We start from the raw sequence: 23,475 nt of genomic DNA on the forward strand, positions 1-23,475 counted from the left end.
GTGGAGGTGATGGAATTCCAGTTGAGCTATTCCAAATCCTGAAAGATGATGCTGTGAAAGTGCTGCACTCAATATGCCAGCAAATTTGGAAAACTCAGCAGTGGCCACAGGACTGGAAAAGGTCAGTTTTCATTCCAATCCCAAAGAAAGGAAATGCCAAAGAATGCTCAAACTACCGCACAATTGCACTCATCTCACATGCTAGTAAAGTAATGCTCAAAATTCTCCAAGCCAGGCTTCAGCAATACGTGAACCGTGAACTTCCTGATATTCAAGCTGGTTTTAGAAAAGGCAGAGGAACCAGAGATCAAATTGCCAACATCTGCTGGATCATGGAAAAAGCAAGAGAGTTCCAGAAAAACATCTATTTCTGCTTTATTGACTATGCCAAAGCCTTTGACTGTGTGGATCACAATAAACTGTGGAAAATTCTGAAAGAGATGGGAATACCAGGCCGCCTGATCTGCCTCTTGAGAAATTTGTATGCAGGTCAGGAAGCAATAGTTAGAACTGGACATGGAACAACAGACTGGTTCCAAATAGGAAAAGGAGTACGTCAAGGCTGTATATTGTCACCCTGCTTATTTAACTTATATGCAGAGTACATCATGAGAAACGCTGGACTGGAAGAAACGCAAGCTGGAATCAAGATTGCCGGGAGAAATATCAATAACCTCAGATATACAGACAATACCACCCTTATGGCAGAAAGTGAAGAGGAACTCAAAAGCCTCTTGATGAAAGTGAAAGTGGAGAGTGAAAAAGCTGGCTTAAAACTCAACATTCAGAAAACGAAGATCATGGCATCCGGTCACATCACTTCATGGGAAATAGATGGAGAAACAGTGGAAACAATGTCAGACTTTATTTTTCTGGGCTCCAAAATCACCACAGATGGTGACTGCAACCATGAAATTAAAAGATGCTTCCTCCTTGGAAGGAAAGTTATGACCAACCTAGATAGCATATTCAAAAGCAGAGACATTACTTTGCCAACAAAGGTCCGTCTAGTCAAGGCTATGGTTTTTCCTGTGGTCATGTATGGATGTGAGAGTTGGACTGTGAAGAAGGCTGAGCACCGAAGAATTGATGCTTTTGAACTGTGGTGTTGGAGAAGACTCTTGAGAGTCCCTTGAACTGCAAGGAAATCCAACCAGTCCATTCTAAAGGAGATCAGCCCTGGGTGTTCTTTGGAAGGACTGATGCTAAAGCTGAAACTCCAGTACTTTGGCCACCTCATGCGAAGAGGTGACTCATTGGAAAAGACTCTGATGCTAGGAGGGATTGGGGGCAAGAGAAGAAGGGGACGACAGAGGATGAGATGGCTGGATGGCATCACTGACTCGATGGACATGAGTCTGAGTGAACTCTGGGTGTGCTGATGGATAGGGAGGCCTGGTGTGCTGCGGTTCATGGGATCGCAAAGAGTCGGACACGACTGAACGACTGATCTGATCTGATCTCATCTGAACGTAGCTTTTGGGCTGGGCATTGGGAAGAGTTTAGAAAGGATGAGCCCTTACACTTGAATTAATGGTGGGAATTCCACATAGAAGATATATTTTAACCTGTACTGTCCAAAATAGAAATATTTGTAAGCTATATATGTGATTTAAATTTTTCTAGTAACCACATTTTTAAGAAGTAAATAGAAATAGTGATAATAATTTTAACAATATATGTTAACTAACCAAAACAAAAGTGTAAAATATTCTTTACATTGCTTCAGTTTTTAAATTTTAATTAAAATTAAGTTAAATTAAAAGTTCAGTTCTTTAGTTGCCTTAGGCTCACTTGAATGCTCACAGCCATATATGATTCGTAACTACTACACTGGACACCACAGGTGTCAGCAGTTGTGGGATTAAGTCAAAATCCTTTCTCACCTCTCTCCGCATTCTAAAATAGGAGCTATAGCTACTTAAGGACATAAAGTTTAAATTCTAGATTATAGATCTTTAAAGAACCATTTTAAGGTGGTAATCCAGGCAATGAAGGGGCTTCCCAGGTGGCACTAGAGGTAAAGAACCTACCTGCCAATGCAGGAGACATGAGTTGCAGGTTTGATCCTTGGGTTGGGAAGATCCCCTGGAGGAGGGCATGACAACCCACTCCAGTATTCTTGCCTGGAGAATCCCATGGACAGAAGAGCCCGATGGGCTGCAGTCCAAGGGGTTGCAAAAAGTCAGACACAACAGAAACGACTAAGGACACACACATGCCAAGTGATGAGGAGTTTACCTAACCTAGGCCAGTTTTTATTTTATTAGTTGTTTTAAAAATTAAAAAAATAGAGTAAATGTTTACATGCTCTGTAAAGTGACTAGTGCTTTTTGTAAATTCAGTAACTCAGGTCATAGCATCTATTTGGCCTTTGGATGAGCAAGTGATTAATGAATGAAAAGAATCAACATGTAGTGTAAATAAAAGTATGTGTTTTATTTTATGTAGTTACTATAAATGCTTTTGAAATTATGGAAAATAAAGTCCTTGTCTCATTCTTCCATCAGTCACCTAAAGAAAGTATTTAGGATTCATCTTGAATCTAAGAGGAACTCTGAGACAGTTTTCCAAAGCAGAGTTAAGAACTTGGAGTATTTTCTTGTTGTAGCAGGTACCCCCTGAGAAGCAATTGCCAAACTATGGAGTGATGTTTACTGGTTACTCTTTTTCCAATGTTAAGAAAGCGTAGTGACATTTTCTCTCTCAATGTCTTTATTCCCCAGGTAGCTTAAATTCTCTAGTGCTGCTGAGTGTGATGTGAAAGCAATTGATAGGTCTTTGCTGGTTCCCTCTAGATGTACTCAGTAGCAATATAAACCCATTACAGAGTATTTTTCCTCCTTTCTATTTTGCTTTTCTATTTCCTGATCCACAGAATTACAAATTCCTAATCCAAGTCCTAAGGGGACTAGGACCCTAACATGCCCAGACAACAGAAATCTAGTAGCTACATTTTTTTAAAAAAGAAAAGTAAATAGATGAAATTAGTTTTAACTGAAACCTGGGTACGTCAAGGTCCTAGTCTCCTTAGGAATTGGATTAGGAACTTGACATTTTTCAGATCAGGAAGTGAATGCAGAAAATTTGCGTTAGCGATGTTTATTTTCAAAAGACTTTTAATGCAAGATTCTGACACCTGTTCATACTTCATGCTACAGTCTTTGTCTTAGAGGCAAATGTATAGTGCAATACGTTTGACATATCACTTACACTCTCCCAGCCTCTTCTTCAGTGAGAACCTTTACAAATGAATTCCGTAAAATGACGCACGTGGTTTCCCAGAGGAGATGTTGCTCAGGAGACCAATCCCAGGTGTGAGTTGAAGGTTACAGGAAGATTTTCAGGATACTCCTTTTTTAGGCTCAGGTGGATAGGAAAGAAGTGAGGAGTGAGCTATGATGGTGAAGTAATACTTAATCCATTGTAGAGTTTCACAGTGTGGTCCCTGACACAGAGGTATGGCCGGGTTTAAACAAGCCAGCAATTATTTTCTGCTCTTAAGTCAGGTCAGAACATAGAGAGGGACTGAGATTGCTTAGACTGTCCTGCTCCTCTGTGTGGACTTGGGTCTTCGTTGCAAATCAGAAAAGATGCTTCATTCATGCAGTGTATTCTACAAGGTTGAGCCAGGCCCCACTTTGGTACTGTCGGTATCACAACGAACAAAAGAGATGCCTGCATGAAGCTTATACCCTCCTAGGGGAAGCAGACAGTATGGCACACAAACATTATGCAATCTCATTTCAAAGTGACTCAGTTCAGTTCAGTCGCTCAGTCGTGTCCAACTCTTTGTGACCCCATGGATTGCAGCACACCAAGCCTTCCTGTTCATCGCCAACTCCTGGAGTTTACTCAGACTCATGTCCATTGAGTCGGTGATGCCATCCAACCATCTCATCCTCTCTCATCCCCTTCTCCTCCCACCTTAAATCTTAACCAGTGTCAGGGTCTTTTCAGATGAGTCAATTCTTCGCATCAGGTGGCCAAAGTATTGGAGCTTCAGCTTCAGCATCAGTCCTTCCAATGAATATTCAGGACTGATTTCCTTGAGGATTCACTGTTTGGATCTCCTTGCAATTCAAGGGACTCTCAAGAGTCTTCTCCAACACCACAGTTCAAAAACATCAATTCTTTGGCGCTCAGTTTTCTTTATAGTCCAACTCTCACATCCATACATGACTACTGGAAAAACCATAGCTTTGACTAGACAGACCTTTGTTGGCAAAGTAATGTCTCTGCTTTTTAATATGCTGTCTAGGTTGGTCATAACTTTTCTTCCAAGGAGCAAGCGTCTTTTAATTTCATGGCTGCAGTCACCATCTGCAGTGATTTTGTAGCCCCCAAAAATAAAGTCTGACGCAACTAAGTGGTCCCAGAAGATGACAAAATATGCTGCTGCTCAAAAGAGAATGCCGAGGGTAGATCTCTCTGAAGTGGAGACAGTTGAGCATTGACCTGATGGCAGCGAGGGAACAGGAGCATTCCAGGCAGAACAGGGAGCAAGTGCAAAAGCTCTGAGGTGGGAGCAGTCAGGTAGGGCATGAGTAATCGAGTTGGCCAGGGCAGATCGTGGGGATTCTATACAATAGGACCTTAAAAGCTTTTGACTTCTATCCTAAAAGCAGTAGGAACCCATTGGAACATTTACATTTTAATTTCTTCTTAACCTTTTTTGGGTCATGAACTTCTTTAGCAGTCTGGTGAAGCCTGTGGAACCCTCTACAGAATAATGTTTTTCAATGCATAAAATAAAATCCCAGAGGGTGTTAAAGAAAATAATTATATGGAAATAGAAAGATTAAAGTCCCCTGTAAGGGACATACATGCTCCGATTTATATTTTCAAAGAGTTCTTTTGGCTGCTGCAGGCAGAATAGACTGTAGGGACCAAGGCTGGAAGCACAGACACCAGTGAGCGTGGAGCTAAGATCTTCTCATTTACCCTGTAGGGCAGTGGTCTCGAAGTACAGTTGTGCAACACTGTCGTTTTGAATGCAGGGAGAAAATTTGATAACTTCTGTTTATATTTGTGTGTGGGGGGAGCAGTTAGTCGCTCAGTTTTGTCCAGCTCCTTGTGACCCCATGGACTGTAACCCACCATGTTCCTCCGTCCATGGAATTCTCCAGGTGAGTTTCTAGAGTAGGTTGCCATTTCCTTCTCCAGGGAATCTTCCCAACCCAGGGATCGAACCTGCGTCTCCTTCATTACAGGTGGATTCTTTACTGCTATGCCGCCGGGGAAGACCCTGTTTATATTTAAATGACCCTAATTCCTTTAAATTTCTATATTGAGTTTATGTTTTATAATGTCCTAATGTATTAGGACATTAGTACATTTATATAATTCGTGGATTAATCTACATGTATTGGAGGTACATGTTCAGAAGGCAATGGTGACATTATTTTTTGATCAAATGTGATGATCACGATGTAGAGAGTTATTCTGTAAGAAATGGAATAGAAGGCCACTCTGCTTTCAACCACATTGCATTTCAGAGGCCATTTTGTGAGGAAGCATGAATTTGTGCCCTGCGGTATGAGTGAGCTTTAAACATGAAATTGTATTCCCCATTCTATTTTTCCTGTCCCTCTGATTTCTGAACTCCCCCTGTTTCAGGCACTACTCCTTCATTTGGTTGAGTTCTTTCTTAGTTGTTTTAAATTTTTTATGAGCATTTGCAGAAATGACAACTTGTGGGTTAATTAATCAGATGTTGGGAAAATAGCTTGACGAATCGCGATAGCGTAACTTGGCTAAACTGGCAGGGTGGGGGGGCTTGTCCTCAGTGTTGCTCTGTGTAGTACCTGCTGAAGCAGGAGACAGTGTTAGGCGACACGGTTCAGAGCCAAGTCCAGCTGCGTGTAGTTTCTGTCTTACAGCTGCAACAGGGACACAGCCACTGGAAGCATGCTGTGAAATAGCTACTGGGGAGAGGGTGCTTGGTTTGTGCCAGGAATTAACAGAGCATCCACGTTATCTTCTGGGAAATAACTAAATCCTTGACATTATTTGTCAGCATAAAACAGAACAAAACTAATTTTAAAAAATTCAGCAAGGGAAAAAGCAAACACTTAGAAATTAATAAAAAAAACCCAAAGACATCCACTTTAATCTCCATTTTGTCTCTGTCCTTCCTGTGTCCTTCAGAGTGTGGTTGCCTATGATGGATGGGTCTGTTCGATTGTGGGATTGATTTTGGGGACCGGATGTCTCTGCTTGTTGCTGCAGAATGTCATGGCATTTCCAGATGCCTCATTGTTGCTTTTGAGGTGTGCTTGGTACCCAAGGTTCCAGGACCCTCCAGTGTTACTTGTACATGAAGGCCTTTGGGAGTAAGGGGCATTTGGAATTTCTGAAGTCTTTGGTGCCTCATTCTCCATTTCTTGTTGTTGTGTTTGCCAGATTTCCTTGAAGTAACAGAGGCTCATGGGTGATTAGTAGCATTAAGTAAATAATGCCAACAGTCCTCTCTGGTACTTCTCTCTCCAACTTGGGTCTCTTAGTTCCCCTTCAACATCCCACTCATTCAGAGCAGATCTAAAGGACACGGTCTTTCTGGTCCATTCTCCGTCAGTATACTGAGGTAACACTTCAGACTTAAAAAGACTCTCCCATTTTTCAATATTTAGGTTGCCCAGAGTGACTCCAGGCTCAGCAGGCTGGAGCCTGAGTCCTAGAAGTTTCTTTGACCGCCACTTAGACCTGTCTCCTTAGCTGCCTCTGAGAATACAGGCGAATGGGGAGGAATAGGGGTTCAGATTAACTAACCATTTACCTTGCTCCAGGCTCCAGAAATGCCTGATACACAACACCTTACGTCAACCTCACAATAGACACAGGAATCTCACCCCCATTTGACAGATGGGGACCCTGAGGCCTCGCGTCTATAACAAACAGAGTAAGATCCCAGGTGTGCTAACTCTGAAGCTGACCTGACCCCATCACGCTTCACCTCTCTCTGCAGCAGGCACACTTTTCTAAAATTGTGGCTGTAAGGATCTAGAAGGTGAACTTTTAACTCCGCTTAGTGATTCTTTTTTTTTTTTTCTGGTTTCCAAAACTGAATGGGTTTCCTCCTGCGCCTCTGGCCCACCTTCATGTCCTCTTGGTTCAGTTGAAAAGAGATGCCTGTATTTCTCATTCCTCTTCTCCGTGGGTCTTACAGAGCAGCGGCTCACTAGGGCACCGATTTAATGAAATAACATTTTCCATCCTGTTTGGTTCAATTCTAGGTGATACAAATAAAGAATTGTGAACACTTTGTAGTTAGGTTTAAAGGGAAGGAGAAAGGTGGAAAGAAGAAAGCGGGTCAAGTATAGTATCTGGGCAAGGCCTCCTAAACTGCTGCCTGGTGAAAGATTGAGCTATTAAAAGTGGAGAAGTAATGGGGCAGCCGGACAACTTCGGCACTTGTGTATCTGGAAATTTCGGGTTTGGTCATTTATACTGTTTTACAGTTATGTTAATTGTATCTATGCCAGGCATTGTTCTGATTAATATATAGTACATCTGTACATTAATTTATCCTCTCCCTTTGAGGTACATACTACTATTATTTGTAAAAGAAGACAGAGGCACAGAGAAGTTTATCATCTTGCCGAAGGATAGATAGTTAAGGGCAGAACCAAAAGTTGAGCCTATGAAAGTTGGCTTCAGAGGGCTGTTAACCTCTATGCTAACCAGCCTCTCAGTGACAGGGCTGGGTAACTCTCATGATTTCAGAGATCACTTTTCTTCTTTTTAGAACCAGCCCACCATACAGTTGGAAGAGTAAATATTTGTCATGTTTGGTGACAGACGTTGATGGGTTAAAAAAAAAAAAAAGGTCTTAGGAAACGTCATGTACTTTCTCTCCCATATTCCTCCATCTGTATTTACTGTTCAGAAAGGTCACTTGAGCACAGAGCTTGGATTTCATGCTTCTAAGCAGCTTCAGCGTGCCTGAAACCTTGCTCTACAAATTGACTTTAAAAATATTTTGTAATAATGCATATCACTCTCGAATATGAATGTGCTAGAGTCATTAAGTGATGATCTTCTTAAATGGGACTTTCGTGACTATATTTTACATAAATACCAGGAATCGTTAAGTGATTTTTTGTTTTGCTCTTAAATTGTAGCCTTTCCTCATGAGTGTCCATCCACTCACATTTACTGGAAGGAACCGAGGTTCTGGGAGCCCTGAGCTCTTTGCCTTGTCAGTCAGTTGCCTGGCTACACTTTGTGGTAGGAGAGAAGAGAGGGGAAAAGACTAAAAAGGCTGAAATGGTAAATTACTCTAGGTTCTGGAGAAAAATAGAATTAGAAGCATTTGTGGTTCTGATGAAAATAGCACATTTCCTTTCTGCTTGGAATGTGGGGGGTCAGAGAGCTCCAGAGAATAGAAAATAAATAAAAATTGATCCCTCTCCAGTCGAAGGAAATGCTTTGACTCTGGGAACTGAAATGACAGCTCTAGATTTGAAGATCTTGTGAAACCACTTTTGAAGGTTAAAAAAAAATAACAACAACAAAAGCACTAAGAGGCTTAAAAAAAATGTGACACACTATGTTAGGAAATTTAGCCTTTCAGGAATGATTTTATAGCCCTTTTCCAAGACTGAAGAGTAGGTAACAGACCCAGATCATGTTGTTCCTGTCACTGACCATGGTCATTCCATCTCTCCTTGCAGGTGAGAAGCCTTATAAGTGCTCATGGGAAGGGTGTGAGTGGCGTTTTGCACGAAGCGATGAGCTCACAAGGCACTACAGGAAACACACAGGTGCAAAGCCCTTTAAATGCAACCACTGCGACAGGTAAAGAAACTTCGAAGCTGGCGGGAAGGGAACGGGTGAAGTGGGTGGGAGGTTGGGTTGGTCGTGCGCTCCTGGCTTCATCACAAGCCTCTCTCGAAGAGATCGGGCCTGGCGATGCCTCTTACTTCTCCATGGAGAAAACCAATTAGATAAGGGTGCCTCCTTGCATACAATCAAGAGATGATATGGATTCTCAGGTCAGTTACATGCGTATTTCATGAACACCAGAATTGTGATGGTCTCTAGATATCAGTGAGACCTAACTCCTACCCTCGAGGGGATAATGTGACAGATAATTTTAGTATAATAAGAAAATTAATAGACTAGAGAATGGTCGCCGGTAGTTTCTGATCTTTTTATTAATATCAATACCGTTTTTCTCAATGTGAGAAGTAGAAAGCCTGCATGAAGGAGGAGAAATTAGTTATAGGACTCCTTTGAAGCATTGTTAGAAATGAATTTACTGAAGAGAGTTCCCATTGTTTTGGGAGGCCTAAGCCATCCTTTCTTCTTTAAAAGTAGGTACAAAGGTCTAAAAGATGGTGAGGCTTTGAGAACTCATCCTATAATTCAATTTCAGACCTTCAGCATTTGATAGTGGAAGAAAGAGCACGTAGCAACAGACACTACACAAGTAATAGTATCTGACAGCCCTGGCATTATCAACCAATAAACCCCAAAATGGAGACTCTGCAGGCCAAGGTGAAGGCAGGATTAGGTTTAGACGTAATCAAATAATGGGCTTGCATCTGAGCGTGTTATCCTTCTAATCCTATTTCTGTGTTTAAAAGGAAGCTTAAGAAAATTAACCATCTTTTTAATGCAATATTAAAGGTCTCGGTTATGATGAGAAAAATGCTTCTAATACGATAAAAGCCCTGAAAGCCTCAGGGTTCCCCGGCTCGGCCCCTTGCTCGCAGGGTGGCAGGAGGGGTGTGCAGGATGTCCGCAGAGGCCTGGCTCTCCAGTGGAGGAAATGCGATCGCTTTTGCATCCTGCCTCCCCCAGCCCCCTCACCAGACCTTCCTCTGGTGCAGAGCAGGACAGGAGTGGCCACGTTTCATGGGTGGCCAGTGCCTTGGTGCTCCTTTAAGATGCTTATAAAGAAGCATTCACGTTGTTCTTCCCCCTTTTTTTTTTTTTTCGTTTTTCCTGAAGAGCCTATTTTCCTCTTATCTTCATTCTGGAAGAACTAAATAAAGCCCCCATGCCTCCTGGAGCCCAAAGATAACCTCCCACCCCAAGGCTGAGGAAGTATACTCCATGAAGCTATTGTCTGTCCGTCCCTTAGAGCTCTCTTCTGCTACTCCAAAATACAACCTGTTTGTCATTTCTGCCCCATTCACCTCAGAGTCCCCCTGAATTTATAGAAATCAGCAGCTATTCTCCTATAGATTATATTTCAGTGATGTTGATGTTGCTCCACAGTCCTATGAGGAAGGGCATTATATCAGTGGGGGTGAAGATATATCCTTTGTGAGTTATCAGAGTGTAGTGGTAGTAGGTACACATGAGTCATCCTTCCCTGAAAGGTGGTGAGGCTATTATTTGGAAATCGTGCTTTATGGATAGCCATAAGCCTTGGAAACAGGCAAAGAATTGTTATGGGGAAATTGCCAGACTTAGTATTCCTCTTAAGTCAACTGAGTTATTAAGCAGTATTCAACTGTCTATGCTGGAGAAGGGGATGACAGGGAATGAGATGGTTGGATAGCATCATCAACTCAATGGACATGAATTTGAGCAAGCTGCAGGAGATAGTGAAGGATATGGCATGCAGTCCGTGGAGTCACAAAGAGTCAGACACGACTGAGCGACTGAACAACAACAATGCATCTCTCCAGCACTTAACATATTAGGATTAAACCTGACTGATGTATATGGAGAAATAATTTCAAACCGACTGGATATTTCAGTGTAGGAGATGTCAGGGATGGGTAGTTCAGTTAGTCTTTTGCTTGATTTTCCTCATCAAAATATACTCTGGTTTCTGGAGCTAGAAGTTTGCTGAGCAGATGGTATAAACTCTGACATGGTATTTGGGGCAGCTGGCGAGTAGCTCAAACTTCTGTGGCAGGAGAGTCAGTGCCTTTCAGCAGTGTCAGAAACCAGGGGGTGGAGCCTCGTTAGTGTCTCCTGACAGGCAGCACCTTGTACTTCAGCTGCACGAACTGTGCTGAAAATAGAGCAGGTCTGGGAGGTGGCACGGGGAGCTGGAGTGGTCCCAAAGTGATGGAAGGAAAGCCTGGAGTGACCGCGGACTTGGCATTCCTTAGAAGACTTTTACCTTCAAAAAAAGAGGACATTTATAGCCCTTAGCAGAGCACTGGATCCTGTTGGAGTATGTATGAGCCTGAGAAATCTCTCTCTTGCCTCATATAATTGAATAATCAGACTGCCCTGTCGGCATGCGTGCTAAGTCACTTCAGTCATGCCCAACCCTTTACCATCCCACAGACTGTATCGCCCACTAGGCTCCTCTGTCCATGGGATTTTCCAGGCAAGATTACTGAAGCAGATTGCCATTTCCCTCTCCAGGGGATCTTCCTGAACCAGGGATCAAACCTGTATCTCTTAGGTCTCGTGCATTGAACGGTGGGTTCTTTACGACTAGCGCCACCTGGGAAGCCCTCAGACTATGCTACTTAGAGGCTGAACTAAGTAAGATTGGGGTTTCTTGACCTTAAAGCAGGTACCAAGTCTAACTTATACTTTTATTTTGCCTATAGGGTAAATTAAAAAATACATGAGTTCTTGTTTGTTTTGCTAACATTTCAAATTGCTAAATGTCACAAAAGCCTCTGTTCCTGGCTTTGAAAAATTGGAAGATCTGGTAACAGTGGACTCACGTTCGCAGGTGGCCATAGTTTTCTGGAGCTGAATAGTCACCGCTGCCTTTGGTAATGGTCCTGTGATTACTCGTTTCTCTTCCCCCTCCCTCACCACGGTCTCCCAGCGTGAAGGCAGGGCATCAGTTGCTGTGCAGCATGTCCAGTTATCTCCTTTTAATGAAGAGCAACATTCTTTTATTCACAGAAGTAGAATCAGATGGTTTAAAAACGCTGTGTGTTTCTTACTCTTGACCCATTGCACCCATTTACTTTATCTGCCTGACCTTAAAGACATTAAGTTTTGTGACCTCTGGCTTCAGGTCTGGGGAGAAAGCAATGAGGTGTTTGGGCTATCTTACCATCAAACTGCGCAGAAGAGCCCACTCAGTGATCAGGTGCTTAAAGGGATGAGTGTTGTTTCTCAGCCCATAGAGCAAGAGGCTGCTGATGGTAGTAAGCAGGGCTGTTTCCCTAAGTAGCCATATGCAGCTATAACCCAAGGATCCTGCTCCACGGTAGTACCTCCAAGATCCTAGAAGTTCAGAGGAGGCATTTTGATCTTTGATCTCTTTGTCAGCCCACTTATAGGTGGTGAGAAACATCAACCTATATCTAGCCCTTTGGGGCCCTGGTGTGTTGCTGTTGGCTCAATGCCCATGTGACTTTAGGGGGCGCTTTTCATCAGCAAGAGAAATGAAAATAGGGGTTTGGCTAGTTCTCTGCAGTAAACAAATTTTAGTCATTAAGAACTTTCTTATTTAAGGTCATCTGACAGCTGTACACTCCTAAATACCCGCTGGGGGTATATTACCCTTAGAATTACTAGCTTCTGCATTTCTAGATGCAGAGTTTATCTATTAGTTTTTACTTTACTATTCCTATGTGGAACTCAGTAAGTATAATTTAATAAATATAAATTAATCATGACTAAGTATCCTACTGGTATATTGGATTTAAATAAGACCTCAACGGTGGGGGACCCAGTCTCATTCTAAATCCATGCTCTTCCTAGAATTTTAACAAACAATGATGCTAGTTTGATTCAGGAGGGGTGTGATCCTATTTTATACCATGTTAAAGAATTGGTTGGGTTTTCACTTTTTTTTTTTTTTTTTTTCTGAAAGAATTTAAAGAGTAAAGACAGATGCTTATACAGATTGCTAGTTACTCAGCACAGGTTAAGCAGTTGGTTAAAGGAGAATGAAAGTATGGAACACATACAGTACTGAGTGGTTATTTCAAATGAAGTCCTAAATCAAGAATGCTGTTGTCCCATGCGACTTCCCTGGTGATCCAATGGTTAAGAATCCACCTGCCAATGCAGGAGACATGGGTTCAATCTCTGGTCTGGAAAGATTTCCACATGCCATGAAGTAGCTCCTGAGCCCCATGAAACCTAATAATGCTCATGCTCTGCAAAAAGGGAAGCTACCGCAGTAAGAAACCTGCATACCTCAACTAGAGAGTAGCTCCCATTTGCTGCAACTAGAGAAAGCCCACGTGCAGCAGCAAAGACCCAGCACAGCCAAAAATTAATTCATTAATTAATTTTTTAAAAATACTGTTGTCCCGTATGTTCTCAGGATGTGGAAAAGAAAAGAGAAAGATTTTGTACTAGTAGCAAAGACTTCTGCTTTGCTCCTTACCATCTCGAATCCCCACTTGCCTCTTTTGAACACACAGAGTTCTTGGTACATGCTCTGTGGCTTTCTTGCAGGGCCTTGCTGCTCAGGCTTGACCAGATTAACTTCTGGATTCATTTTCTAGTTGCTGACGTTGCCAGTTGTCACAAGTTTAGTATCACCCTTATTTATCTTTACAGATTTATCATTTTACAGTTCCTTGGGTTAGAAGTCCAACACAGATCTCCCTGGGGGTGAAATCAAGATGTGGGTTGCTCTCCATTCCCTTCCTGAGGCTCAAGGGAAGAACCCATTTCCTTGCCTTTTCCAGCTTTCAGCTTTGTACATGTTCCTTGGCTCCTGACCCCATTTCTTCATCATCAAAGCTATTGAGTCCTTTTCATGCTTCCATCTCTCTGGTTTTCTCTTTTAATTCCCTTTTCCATTTTTAAAGACCCTTGCAGTGACATTGGGTCTACCCAGATAATCCAGAGTAAGCTTCCCATTTGAAAGTCAGCTAACCAGCAAATTAATTCCACCCACAACCTTAATTCCCCTTTGCCTTTGAACATAACATATTCACAAGTTCTGGGGATGAGGTGCAGGTATTTGGGGAAGACCGTCCATCAGTTCTGACTACTACCAGTTCTTTAAACGGACAGTTCAGCTTGACCTTCTGCTCAGCCTGAGAACTGGGTATGGCTGAAAGCATGGGCTCTGGAGTCAAGGCTACTTGGGTTCAGATTTTGGCTTTGCTTCTTTTTGATGAATATCTCATCTGGTAATGGGGCTAAGAATGGTACCTTCTTTATAGAGTTCTTGTAAGAATGTTAACTTCAGAGAAATACCTACAAAAACAACTTCCCGACTTAGATCTTCTTTCTCTACGCTGTTGAGATGAAGGAAGGAGAGAAGGAAGAAAGGAAGAGGGAAAGGAGAAAGGGAAAGAAAGAGAAGAGGCAGTGGATAGTACTAAGTGTGCCCTCGGCACAGGACAGTCAAACACTAAATTCCCCGCAGGCTGTACTGCTTTTTCTTATACCGGTGACATCAAGTACTTGCTTTTAAAGAAAATTTATCACTCTTCTATAGTAAATCAAATCCCCTTTAGATGCTATGCCAAGGAATTATTCAAGTATCTTGCTTATACCAAAATCAGAGCCCCAAATAAGCAGTTATGGTTAGAATTACTGTTATTCAATATGTTACTGAATTAGATCACTTTCTACTCTTATTTTTCCTGTTATGATAATTTTTTTTTTCATTTTACTTTGTTCTATTTTGCTTCATTTTCTTGAGGTTCTATCCGGCATGTGTATCTGAGAAATGAACACAAACAGTGCGTGGAGAGTGCTGGGGTCAGCAGATAGGGCCAGGGGTTTTCTCTTTCTTTGTTTTAGGAATGAACAAATACAGGGAAATTCTGCCCTGAACAGGAACCCTTGCTGACCTGAGCAGAACAGCTTACTAACATACCAGCTAGAGTTTTGAACTGGAAGGATGTCTCAGGAAGTGTGTCAGGGGACCTGGGAACTTTCTCCCAGGTAGGATGGAGACCAGTGTCTAGAGCTGGATCTAAGGGAGAACTCACACCCAGAACTCAGAATGACTGCTGTCTGACGCACTGACTTCCCTGGGATTCCAGCCCAAGAACCTGAGACTGTATGTAGGCCTTGGAGATGCAGAAATGGCCACTCTATTAGTTATAAGTAGAGAACCCTGACTCAGTCCTGAGTTAGCTTCCAGGGTTTTTTATTAGCTCCTATAACTAAGACGAACAGAATTCGATTTGTCTTCACACTTGGCTGAGTCCAGGTGCTTAGATGTTGTCCTCAGGACTAGAAACTCTCTTCCTTCCTACCCCTTCGCCTGTTTTTCTCTGTTAATTTCATTCTCAAATAGGCTCTTTCCCCCGCATGGACACCCACAGCTCCTATCTTAGTGTCTAAGCCCCAGTGGAAAGAAAGCGTCTCTCTTCCAATAGTTTCAGCAAATGTCCCAGAACTTGCTCTCGTTGACCTTTGTGGATCACATGACTGTCACTAAGCAGATGACTGTGGCCATCACTTCAGCCTTAGGAGGTGGGTTAGCCGCATACAACTGAGAATGTGGAAGAGTTACCACCCAGGGCAAAATCAAGTGGGTGGTGTTAAAGAAGGGAAGGAGTGAAAGCAGCCACTGCTTTCACTCTGAGGCTGACAAAGGGATTCAGTGGCCAACCTTGGGTTCCAGAAACAGTTCAAAGAATGGGTTTAGACATCTGCCTGGCTTCTCACCCCACGACTGCCACTCATTGGCTGTGTGACCCCAGCCTCAGGGTCCCTACCACATGAATGCCCATGAAAAGAGTGTGAAGATTTACCATGGTAAATCTGAGGATATTGTTGGTGTTTCTGTTCAGTCGCTAAGTTGTGTTTGACTCTTTGCGACCCCATAGACTGCAGCATGCCAGGCTTCCCGGTCCTTCACTCTCTCCCGGAGTTTGCTTAAATTTATGTCCATTGAGTCTAGGGTAGTACTGGAGAAACACCAAGCACATGCCTGCATATGACACCATTATTAATAAACATGTTCCTCCCTTTGAATGTGGAGTGCCTATATAGACCTGCAGATATCACAGGCAGCATTTCTGGGCTTCCATTGTAAAACTTAAGACTGAAATCTGGGTGTTGAAATGTTAAGAGTGTCATCATTTGATAGTACAGGCTAATCATTCTTTGTAGTGTATGAGCATGACACACATTATTTCCAAAACACTTTTACATTTGTTTCTTCTTTAATGATGACAATCGCAATAATAATATTTAATATTAATCAAGATTTTACCATTGGCTGGGCAATTTTCTAAGCACTTTACATAGATCATCTCACTTAATCCTCACAACCAATCTATGAAATAAGTGCTCTCAATTTTCCGCATTTTATTGAGGAGGAATTAAGATACCAGGCTTCCCTAATGGCTCAGATGGTAATCTGCCTGCAGTACAGAAGATCCGGGTTGGATCCCTGCATCAGGAAGATTCCCTGGAGAAGGGAATGGCTACCTACTCCAGTATTCTTGCCTGGAGAATTCCATGGACAGAGGAGCCTGATGGGCTACAGTCTGTGGGGTCGCAAAGAGTCAGACAGAACTAAGCAACTAAGACTTAAGACACTAAGAGGTTAAGTTGCTCCATCACACAGCTATTGCAGGAGGTGAACCCAAGCATTCTGACTGCTGAGCTCACCTGCCCTATATACCTCGTTTCCCAGTACACATGTACTGCCTCTCTCTCTCTTTTAGGGCTAATTCATTTTCTAAGGGGTGATGGAAGTTGAGTTCTTTATGCAGATCTCTGTAATATCCTTGTTTTTCTTATCTTCTCTAGGTGTTTTTCCAGGTCTGACCACCTTGCCCTCCATATGAAGAGACATATCTAAAAAACCTGAAGGCCAGAGTTGCCATGGCGTCGGCCGGCCGTTGTCTGAAGGAAATGCCACGAGGCAGGGGGCTGGACTTCAGGCGGGGACCCATTGCCTCGCAGAAGAAAGTTCTCACTTATTAAACCTCTGTGTACACACACACACAGACACACACACACGCACTCACACATAGACACACACACACACACAGTCATGCACTCAGCTATATTTAAAATATATACGTCTATCTTTATGCCTTGCCCTAGCCAGATGGTAGAAGAAGAAGAAGAAAGAAACCAGGTGAACTCAGCAAGGCAGTCTGGCTGCTTACTTCAGCGCTATTGGAATTATTTCCCGCTGTTGCCAATGGAAATCAAAGAAAATGGATGTGACGTCTCTACAGGTGGACGGCAGTAAGAGGGGCTTATTTAACTTGCTTCTCAGTGCAACTTGATAGGAGAATACAACGTCTTAAAGTTGCATATGTGTAGCACTAATGTTTCTTTTTCAATAGTTGGGGGAAAATGACCTAGCAAACCAAATTGCAGTTTGGTAGCCAAAATTAACTCTCGGTTTATTTGTCCTTTGTGTGTGAAAGTCCTACTATTCCGTGCGTCCGACTTCCTCACAGAACTGTTGATCAGTTTTGGTTCTTAGTACTATTGAGATCTTTCCAGTCGATACCAACGGCCTTAGCGGCGGCAGACTCCGGAATAACACCTTACACCTTTCTGGCCTGCATTTCTCTAGACTTCACTCTCCAGGTCTCCAGGGAAGAGTGTTCTTTTCTTACTTTTTGACTCTTGCACACCATATGCACTAGGGATTCTGGAAACTTCTAGCATGACTGCAAAGTGGCCAAGAGAATAAAGTCCTTGATGATCAATCACAGTGTATCCCTTGAGCCTCACCTTATTGCCAGTGCTAGATTTTTTCTTTTTAATCTCTCTGTTTTTTGCTAACGAAAACTTGAAAAGCTTATTTGGAAGCTTAAATGTTTTATCTTTTCTCCATGGACTAAACCTCTCCAGGACTCTCTCTCTCTCGTCACCTGGATGTCCAGCTCTCGAAGCAGCCAATCAGATGGGACATCACACTTTTTTCATCCCCCCTGAGGCATCCTGACCTCAGCTCATAGTGATCAACCCCGTGCTGTGTGTCACTGCTACCCTAACAACCAGTTTCAGCGTAGATGTCGCTAGTCTCAAAGGGCAGCTGCATATTGAACGTAACTCTGGGTTATGACCTGACAAAAAAAGCCAAAAATATCCCTCTTTCCAGGAATGGGGAGAACGGAGGATGCCTCCCAAGTCTAGTGGCTTCAAAAACCATCACCCTCTCTTCCTGTCTCATACCCACTGAGTCATGTCACCCCACTTGTTAAAACACACAATTCAAAATGCTGTTGTGGGAATAAAGGGTGGACATTTAAGGAAAGGGTTGAGATATTTCTCTCATGGTCTGTGTAAAAGGAGAGACATATTTCTGATTTTTTAATTTTTTTGGCTAGGCCCACCATGACTTGTGCCCTAGAGCACCTGGGATCAACAGAGGCCTCACTTTTACTCTGCAAGCTGACTCCGAGGGGGTTCCATGCCTCACTTTCCATCCCCCACACACATCCAGTATCGGTCTCCATCATCTACCCGCATTCTTAGCTAGTTGGCACTGGCCTCAACTCCAAAGACTGCCTTTAGGACCATTAAATGGCCTATGCAAGCAAGTGGGGTGGTTATTAGGGCAGATTGTATATTTTGTATATTCTGGGACCATCCCTTCAAGACATGTCTAAAAAAACAAAAATGGTATTTGGTCCGCCCATGGTTGCTGCTCCTTCATACCAGCTGGCTCCTCTCCTGCCCTCCTTTGACTGTTTGACTCATTGACTGTTAAAATGCCACCCCATACCTATTTGGGATGCAAAACTGAAGTCTTTGAAAGGAAATATAAGAAACACAGATTCATTTATGACAGCAAACTTCAAGATCCTTGGCATTTGGTTTCTCAGCTTTCTGCAAACTTTGATTTCACTGAAATGTTGAAACTACTCGTCTGAGGGCAGAGGAGCCTCCTTATCACAAATGCTGTAGCTGCCAGTTGGACACTTGGGGCATTCTGAGGTCTGGCCCTTCAAGTTTTCTTTCTCTTTTTTCCTTTTTTCAATTTAGACCAAAAACAAAAAAGAAAAACCACCCTAAACACACACACAAAATCTGCCCATTTGCCAGAGGCAATTATGTATATGTTAGTCAGAGGGTATTTTAAAAAATCAGTTTTATTCCAAAGATTTAAAACTAGACATGACTTAGAAACATTTCTGGAGCACTGCTTGCTGACAATCTCGTAGTTCTCGACTGCATTCGAGTGCGTTTGTAGCCAGTCCATCAGGGCGGACCATGGGATTATATTTGAATGTGTGGTTCATCCTTTCTGGATGAAGGATGTGTGAGGGACCTTGAACCTCAGCTGTATTAAACTGTAGCGCCTCCAGTCAGTGCACTAGACGAAACTTTAGACACCCCAGATTTTGTTGGTTTGTTGATTTCCCTTTCTAGAGCAGCCTCCAGCATGACTGCACGCACAGTCCCAGTGATGGCATTAGCCGTGGCTGCCACGATTTACAAATGTTCTCTCCCCCGCTGGAGCTGCTCTTGCCTCTCGAAATGCTATTATTAAGGGTTTATAATACTTAATTTAATTTTTGAACTGACCAATGCAAGGCTCTATTAAAAAGAAAGTTTAAAAAAATGCAAAAGAGTAATCATTGCTTGTTCGCTCCCCGTTGTCATCTGTGGTCTTGAAAAGATCTCATTTGAATGTGACAGAACAAAGGCCCTTGGGTCTTCATCAGTGTCTGAAATATTGGGCAATTCTCCTCTCTTTTATATCAGTGAGGTCCTTTGTAATCTGCTCCTGACCTTTCTCCAAGCAGGGCGCACTGAACCTTGATGGTGGGGCTTGCTGGCTCCAAGCATTTGTTGACCGAGAATTGGCCTGAGAATTTGGTGGGTGCTAAGCGTATGGCTTTGAAACTGTTCTTGTGTAGCCCGATTGACACCTCTGAACGCTAACCAGTCCTGTCTGTTGTCGGGTGGGGAGAGCGGTAGTCATTTGGGCATGTTATCAAGTATCCATCCTCTCTGAAATGGCAGAGATGGTTGGAAGGAGCCTGCTGGAGTGAACAGGCTTTCTGGGAAATAACCTGAAGCTAGTTTGCTTCCAAGAGGACAGGTTATTCAAAGCAGTGCTTTAGTGGACAGTTGAAACATATTAAACCATTGTCTCGTTTAAATTGGTAACTCCCAGCATTCCAGGATATCTCCAATTTGAAAGGAAAAACCTGTCATAGTGTTTCTTGTAGTGGTCCTCCGAAGCACGCTTTATCCAGGGTTCAGAGTGTAATGTATAGAAAAAGAGTGTTTCGAAGCCATTGACAGTTTTTTTTTTATTTCAATTTGTGCTTCTTTCTCCTACCACATGACTGTAAGTCAAAGATGTGGAAACCTGAAATTATAATGCTGCTCCTAGCTACTGGCCTTCTGCCCCACTGATGGTTCATTGGCCCAGCTTAATGCCTGGTGGTTGATGAGTATTATGTCCAGAAAAAAGAGATGTTTGGATTCCATGACAAAGCTGCGTTTTATAAATATATCGGAGACCCCCCAAAATGAACTTCATGCTGACCATTTCCTTCTCCTCTCTGTGCTCTTCCTTACAAAGCCCTTCAAGTATCCCTTGTCCACCCCTCCTGCACCTCTTGTGCCCTTTTTACATCTTTGATTGCCTGACGATAACAGGGTAAAAAAGACAGCCAACCTCACGCATGATTAGTAGAACTGATTCCTACGTTAAAAAAAAAATCTTTGAATCTAGAAGCCAGAGAAGATTTTTTTTAAGGACTTCAGTTTGGGATAAGCTTCCAGATTAGCCATGTCTATTTGCATCAAAGGGGAAGTAAATGGGACTTGCAGGGCGGCTCACCCAGTGCATTCAGGATGTCTGCCTATAGCCCCAACTCCTGAATTCTATGGCAAAGTCAAAAGACGTGAACTCAAATGGCAAGAACAACAGGACTTGGTGATTAATGTTACCGGTTCATAATGGTTTCCTGTATGGAAGTCACTTCATAAAATATAAAATACAGTGCAAAGTGCAAAATGGCTTCTCTTTTGCATGAGTTGGTTTTAGGAGAAGGAAGGTTGGGAAAGTCGGAGATGCAACATATTAACTACAAAAACCAGGTTCATTGTTTCTTTAAAAAAAAAAAATCTTATGAGGTCCAGCATTTCTGGCCACAGTTTTGCACCCAGATCTTTGCCAAAGTGAAAATTCATTAAGTAGAACCTGGTTGACATCTACCTGGGGACACTTTCCCTGGCATCTTCCTGAAGTGGCCACTGCCAAGTCGGGGGTGGAGGCAGGAGGAGAGAATTTGCATTCCAGCTCTGGATGTGTTTCGGTAAACATGGTGATATCTCAGTTTGAAAACTAGAGGGGCTGTTCTGAGTATACATCAATGCCTCTTTGATGGTCTACTTTCCTCAGTGAGGATCTTTGGGAATACTTGAGATGGAACAACGAAAATGTGTCAAAGGAAGCAAAAACTCCTTGTAAATGTGAGATCCCATGACTAACTGCCTGAGGCTTCAGGGTTTTCTCTTACTTTTAACACTCGCTTAAATCTCCTCTGTTGGTTCCTGATGGATCCCGGTAAAGGGAAAAATAAAGCTGCAATTTAACTTTCTTATGTGCACCCTTCCAAGATAGTACTGTATTCTTCAGGTGTTTTGCATTTACGTATAAGTGCTCGGGAAACAGGTATCAAAAATGGAGAGAGAAATCCCAGGCCGTCACTTCACGAATATCCCAAACGAGATACTCTTTTTCAAACAGGGCTCCCTCTCAGCAGTCACGAGGGGACGTTGATGCGTTCTTTGTTGGGGACTGTTTATACAATTTTTTTTCAACTGTGAGCTTTGGAATCGTAAACTGCTTTGACTCCAGCTTCTGTCTACTGCCATAAAAAAGGACCCCACACCAGAATAATGAGGGTGGTATGTGTGCATGCAGCTAGACACGTGTGCACGTGTACCTAATGTACCTTCGCAGAAGGAAAACAGTTAGGCTACTGACGTTTACGAGGAGTAGCCACCAGTGCCTAATATCTTTTGGGGGGATGGATGCTTATAATTGCCAGTATATTGAAAACACACTGGGAGTTCCACATAGAGGGGAGGGGCTGAGGGTGGGGAGAGGGGACATTTTAACCCTAGGCCTTTGGACTCCAGGCAGAATGATTTCTGCAGATCTCGGTCCTGAAAGGTTTTGGGGCTCATCGGCTGGTCCTCAAGCTTTTTTATTTTTGTTTTTCTCAGCATGCATTTTCAATCTGAACCCAGACTTAGTTGAATTTATCTTTCACTTCTGCTTCATTCCAGGGAGGAAAAATACACCTGTTATGGCCAAGATCTCCTTGATAACACAGAGGCAAAAATAAATGTTTAATGTTTTTGAAGCCTCCCCCTTCCTTTCCATAAATCTCCCCAAACTCCTTCTCTCTTGTCACCCCCTCCCTCCTCCCACCACATGGCTTCCTAGCCACCACCACTTTTCTTTCAAATCTCTCTTATCCTCTTAACAGTTGCTTGAAGAACTTTGTTTTTGCACTATACATTTTCTTTTGCCAGATGTGTCTAACAAGTGTGTTTGGAGAGACCTACTCCCAGCCCCCACCCCTCCCCCACCTCCCTCGGTCACATGCTCTCAGGCCTTCTCTGGTATTTATAATATATCACAGAAGTACCCAGTCTTATAGCCCTCGGTTATGCCTTTTTTTGACATTTTATTTTTTTTAAGCTTTTTATATATATATATATAAATATATTACTTTGTCAAGTTTTTTTGCTGTACAAAAGTCTTAAGATTTAAAACTATTATTTGTATTATATGATGGTGGTATGTTAATGTTACAAAATTATTAATGAAGAAAAAATTTATTTTTGTTACTGGTCTGTTTCATAATTCTTTTTTAAATTGGTATATTGTAAGATATCTATGCAAAAAATGTTATGTGACGCATTTTTATTTAAGAATGTAATATGTGTAATAAACAGTAGAATGTGTTTGGCCTTGGAATGCCTTACTGTATTTCTCCTTAGCTTATTTCATTGGAGAGAAAAAAAAAATCCTCAAAGAGACTAAAATGGGCCCTTATATGCCTCATGAGAGTTTTCTTTCTCAGAGAGAGAAAAGGAAGGCGAAAGATTGTATTAGATCATTTGTCTTCGTTTTGGGAGGCTGTTGGGTGTGTGTGTGTACGCGCACGTGTGTGTGTGTATTTTATGGTTTCAGTGAGGTAGCTCAGATCCCAAATATGAAGGAACACTGAAGGCAGTTTATTTCTTCAAGGAGAGGAAGACGGCAAATGGTTGGAAGTTATGAAAAGCAATATTTTAGAACGAAGTGGATTGTGGGATGTTATTTGTTTTGGGGGTTAGAAGCAACTTATTGAAAGCAGTTTATTTGGTGAGAGAAGGGGAAAGATTGTTATGTGATGGCATTAAATACAGCAGCTTTGGAAACGATAACTTGAAGCAGTTGGTGGAGGGAGGAAGGAAGAAGGACAGAGGTGAGTGAGAAGGAATCATTGAGGTAAGGGGTCGGAGAGTCAATATAAATTGAAGGGGAAGATCAATGACAAAGTGGGGACGAGATGGCTCACCAGAGATAGAGCCATGTATGTGGCTAGGCATAGTACAGGAAGGTAGGTGCAAGCATAAGCAGCCTCCAGCACTGAAAAGGAGGAGCTGGAGAGCCTGGGA

At 42.5% G+C, this 23,475-nt stretch overlaps 1 protein-coding gene across 8 annotated transcripts in view; it reads left to right on the forward strand.

Annotated features, from left to right (window-relative positions):
* KLF7 (KLF transcription factor 7) overlaps window positions 1-22,776 on the forward strand; it is a 105,006-nt gene extending 82,230 nt beyond the window's left edge. For all 8 annotated transcript variants that reach the window (XM_086343633.1, XM_086343648.1, XM_086343639.1 and 5 more), the window contains 2 exons: window positions 8,676-8,799; window positions 16,621-22,776. In XM_086343633.1, the coding sequence (XP_086199759.1) occupies window positions 8,676-8,799; window positions 16,621-16,672 (176 nt within the window). In that variant the 3' untranslated portion in view covers window positions 16,673-22,776. The remainder of the gene's footprint in view (window positions 1-8,675; window positions 8,800-16,620) is intronic.
* Window positions 22,777-23,475: the final 699 nt, after the last annotated feature.

This window comes from Bos grunniens, chromosome 2, assembly GCF_055505025.1.
Source record: "Bos grunniens cultivar Pamir isolate PY7600 chromosome 2, Bosgru_T2T1.0, whole genome shotgun sequence".
In the NCBI taxonomy this organism is placed as follows: Eukaryota; Metazoa; Chordata; class Mammalia; order Artiodactyla; family Bovidae; genus Bos; species Bos grunniens.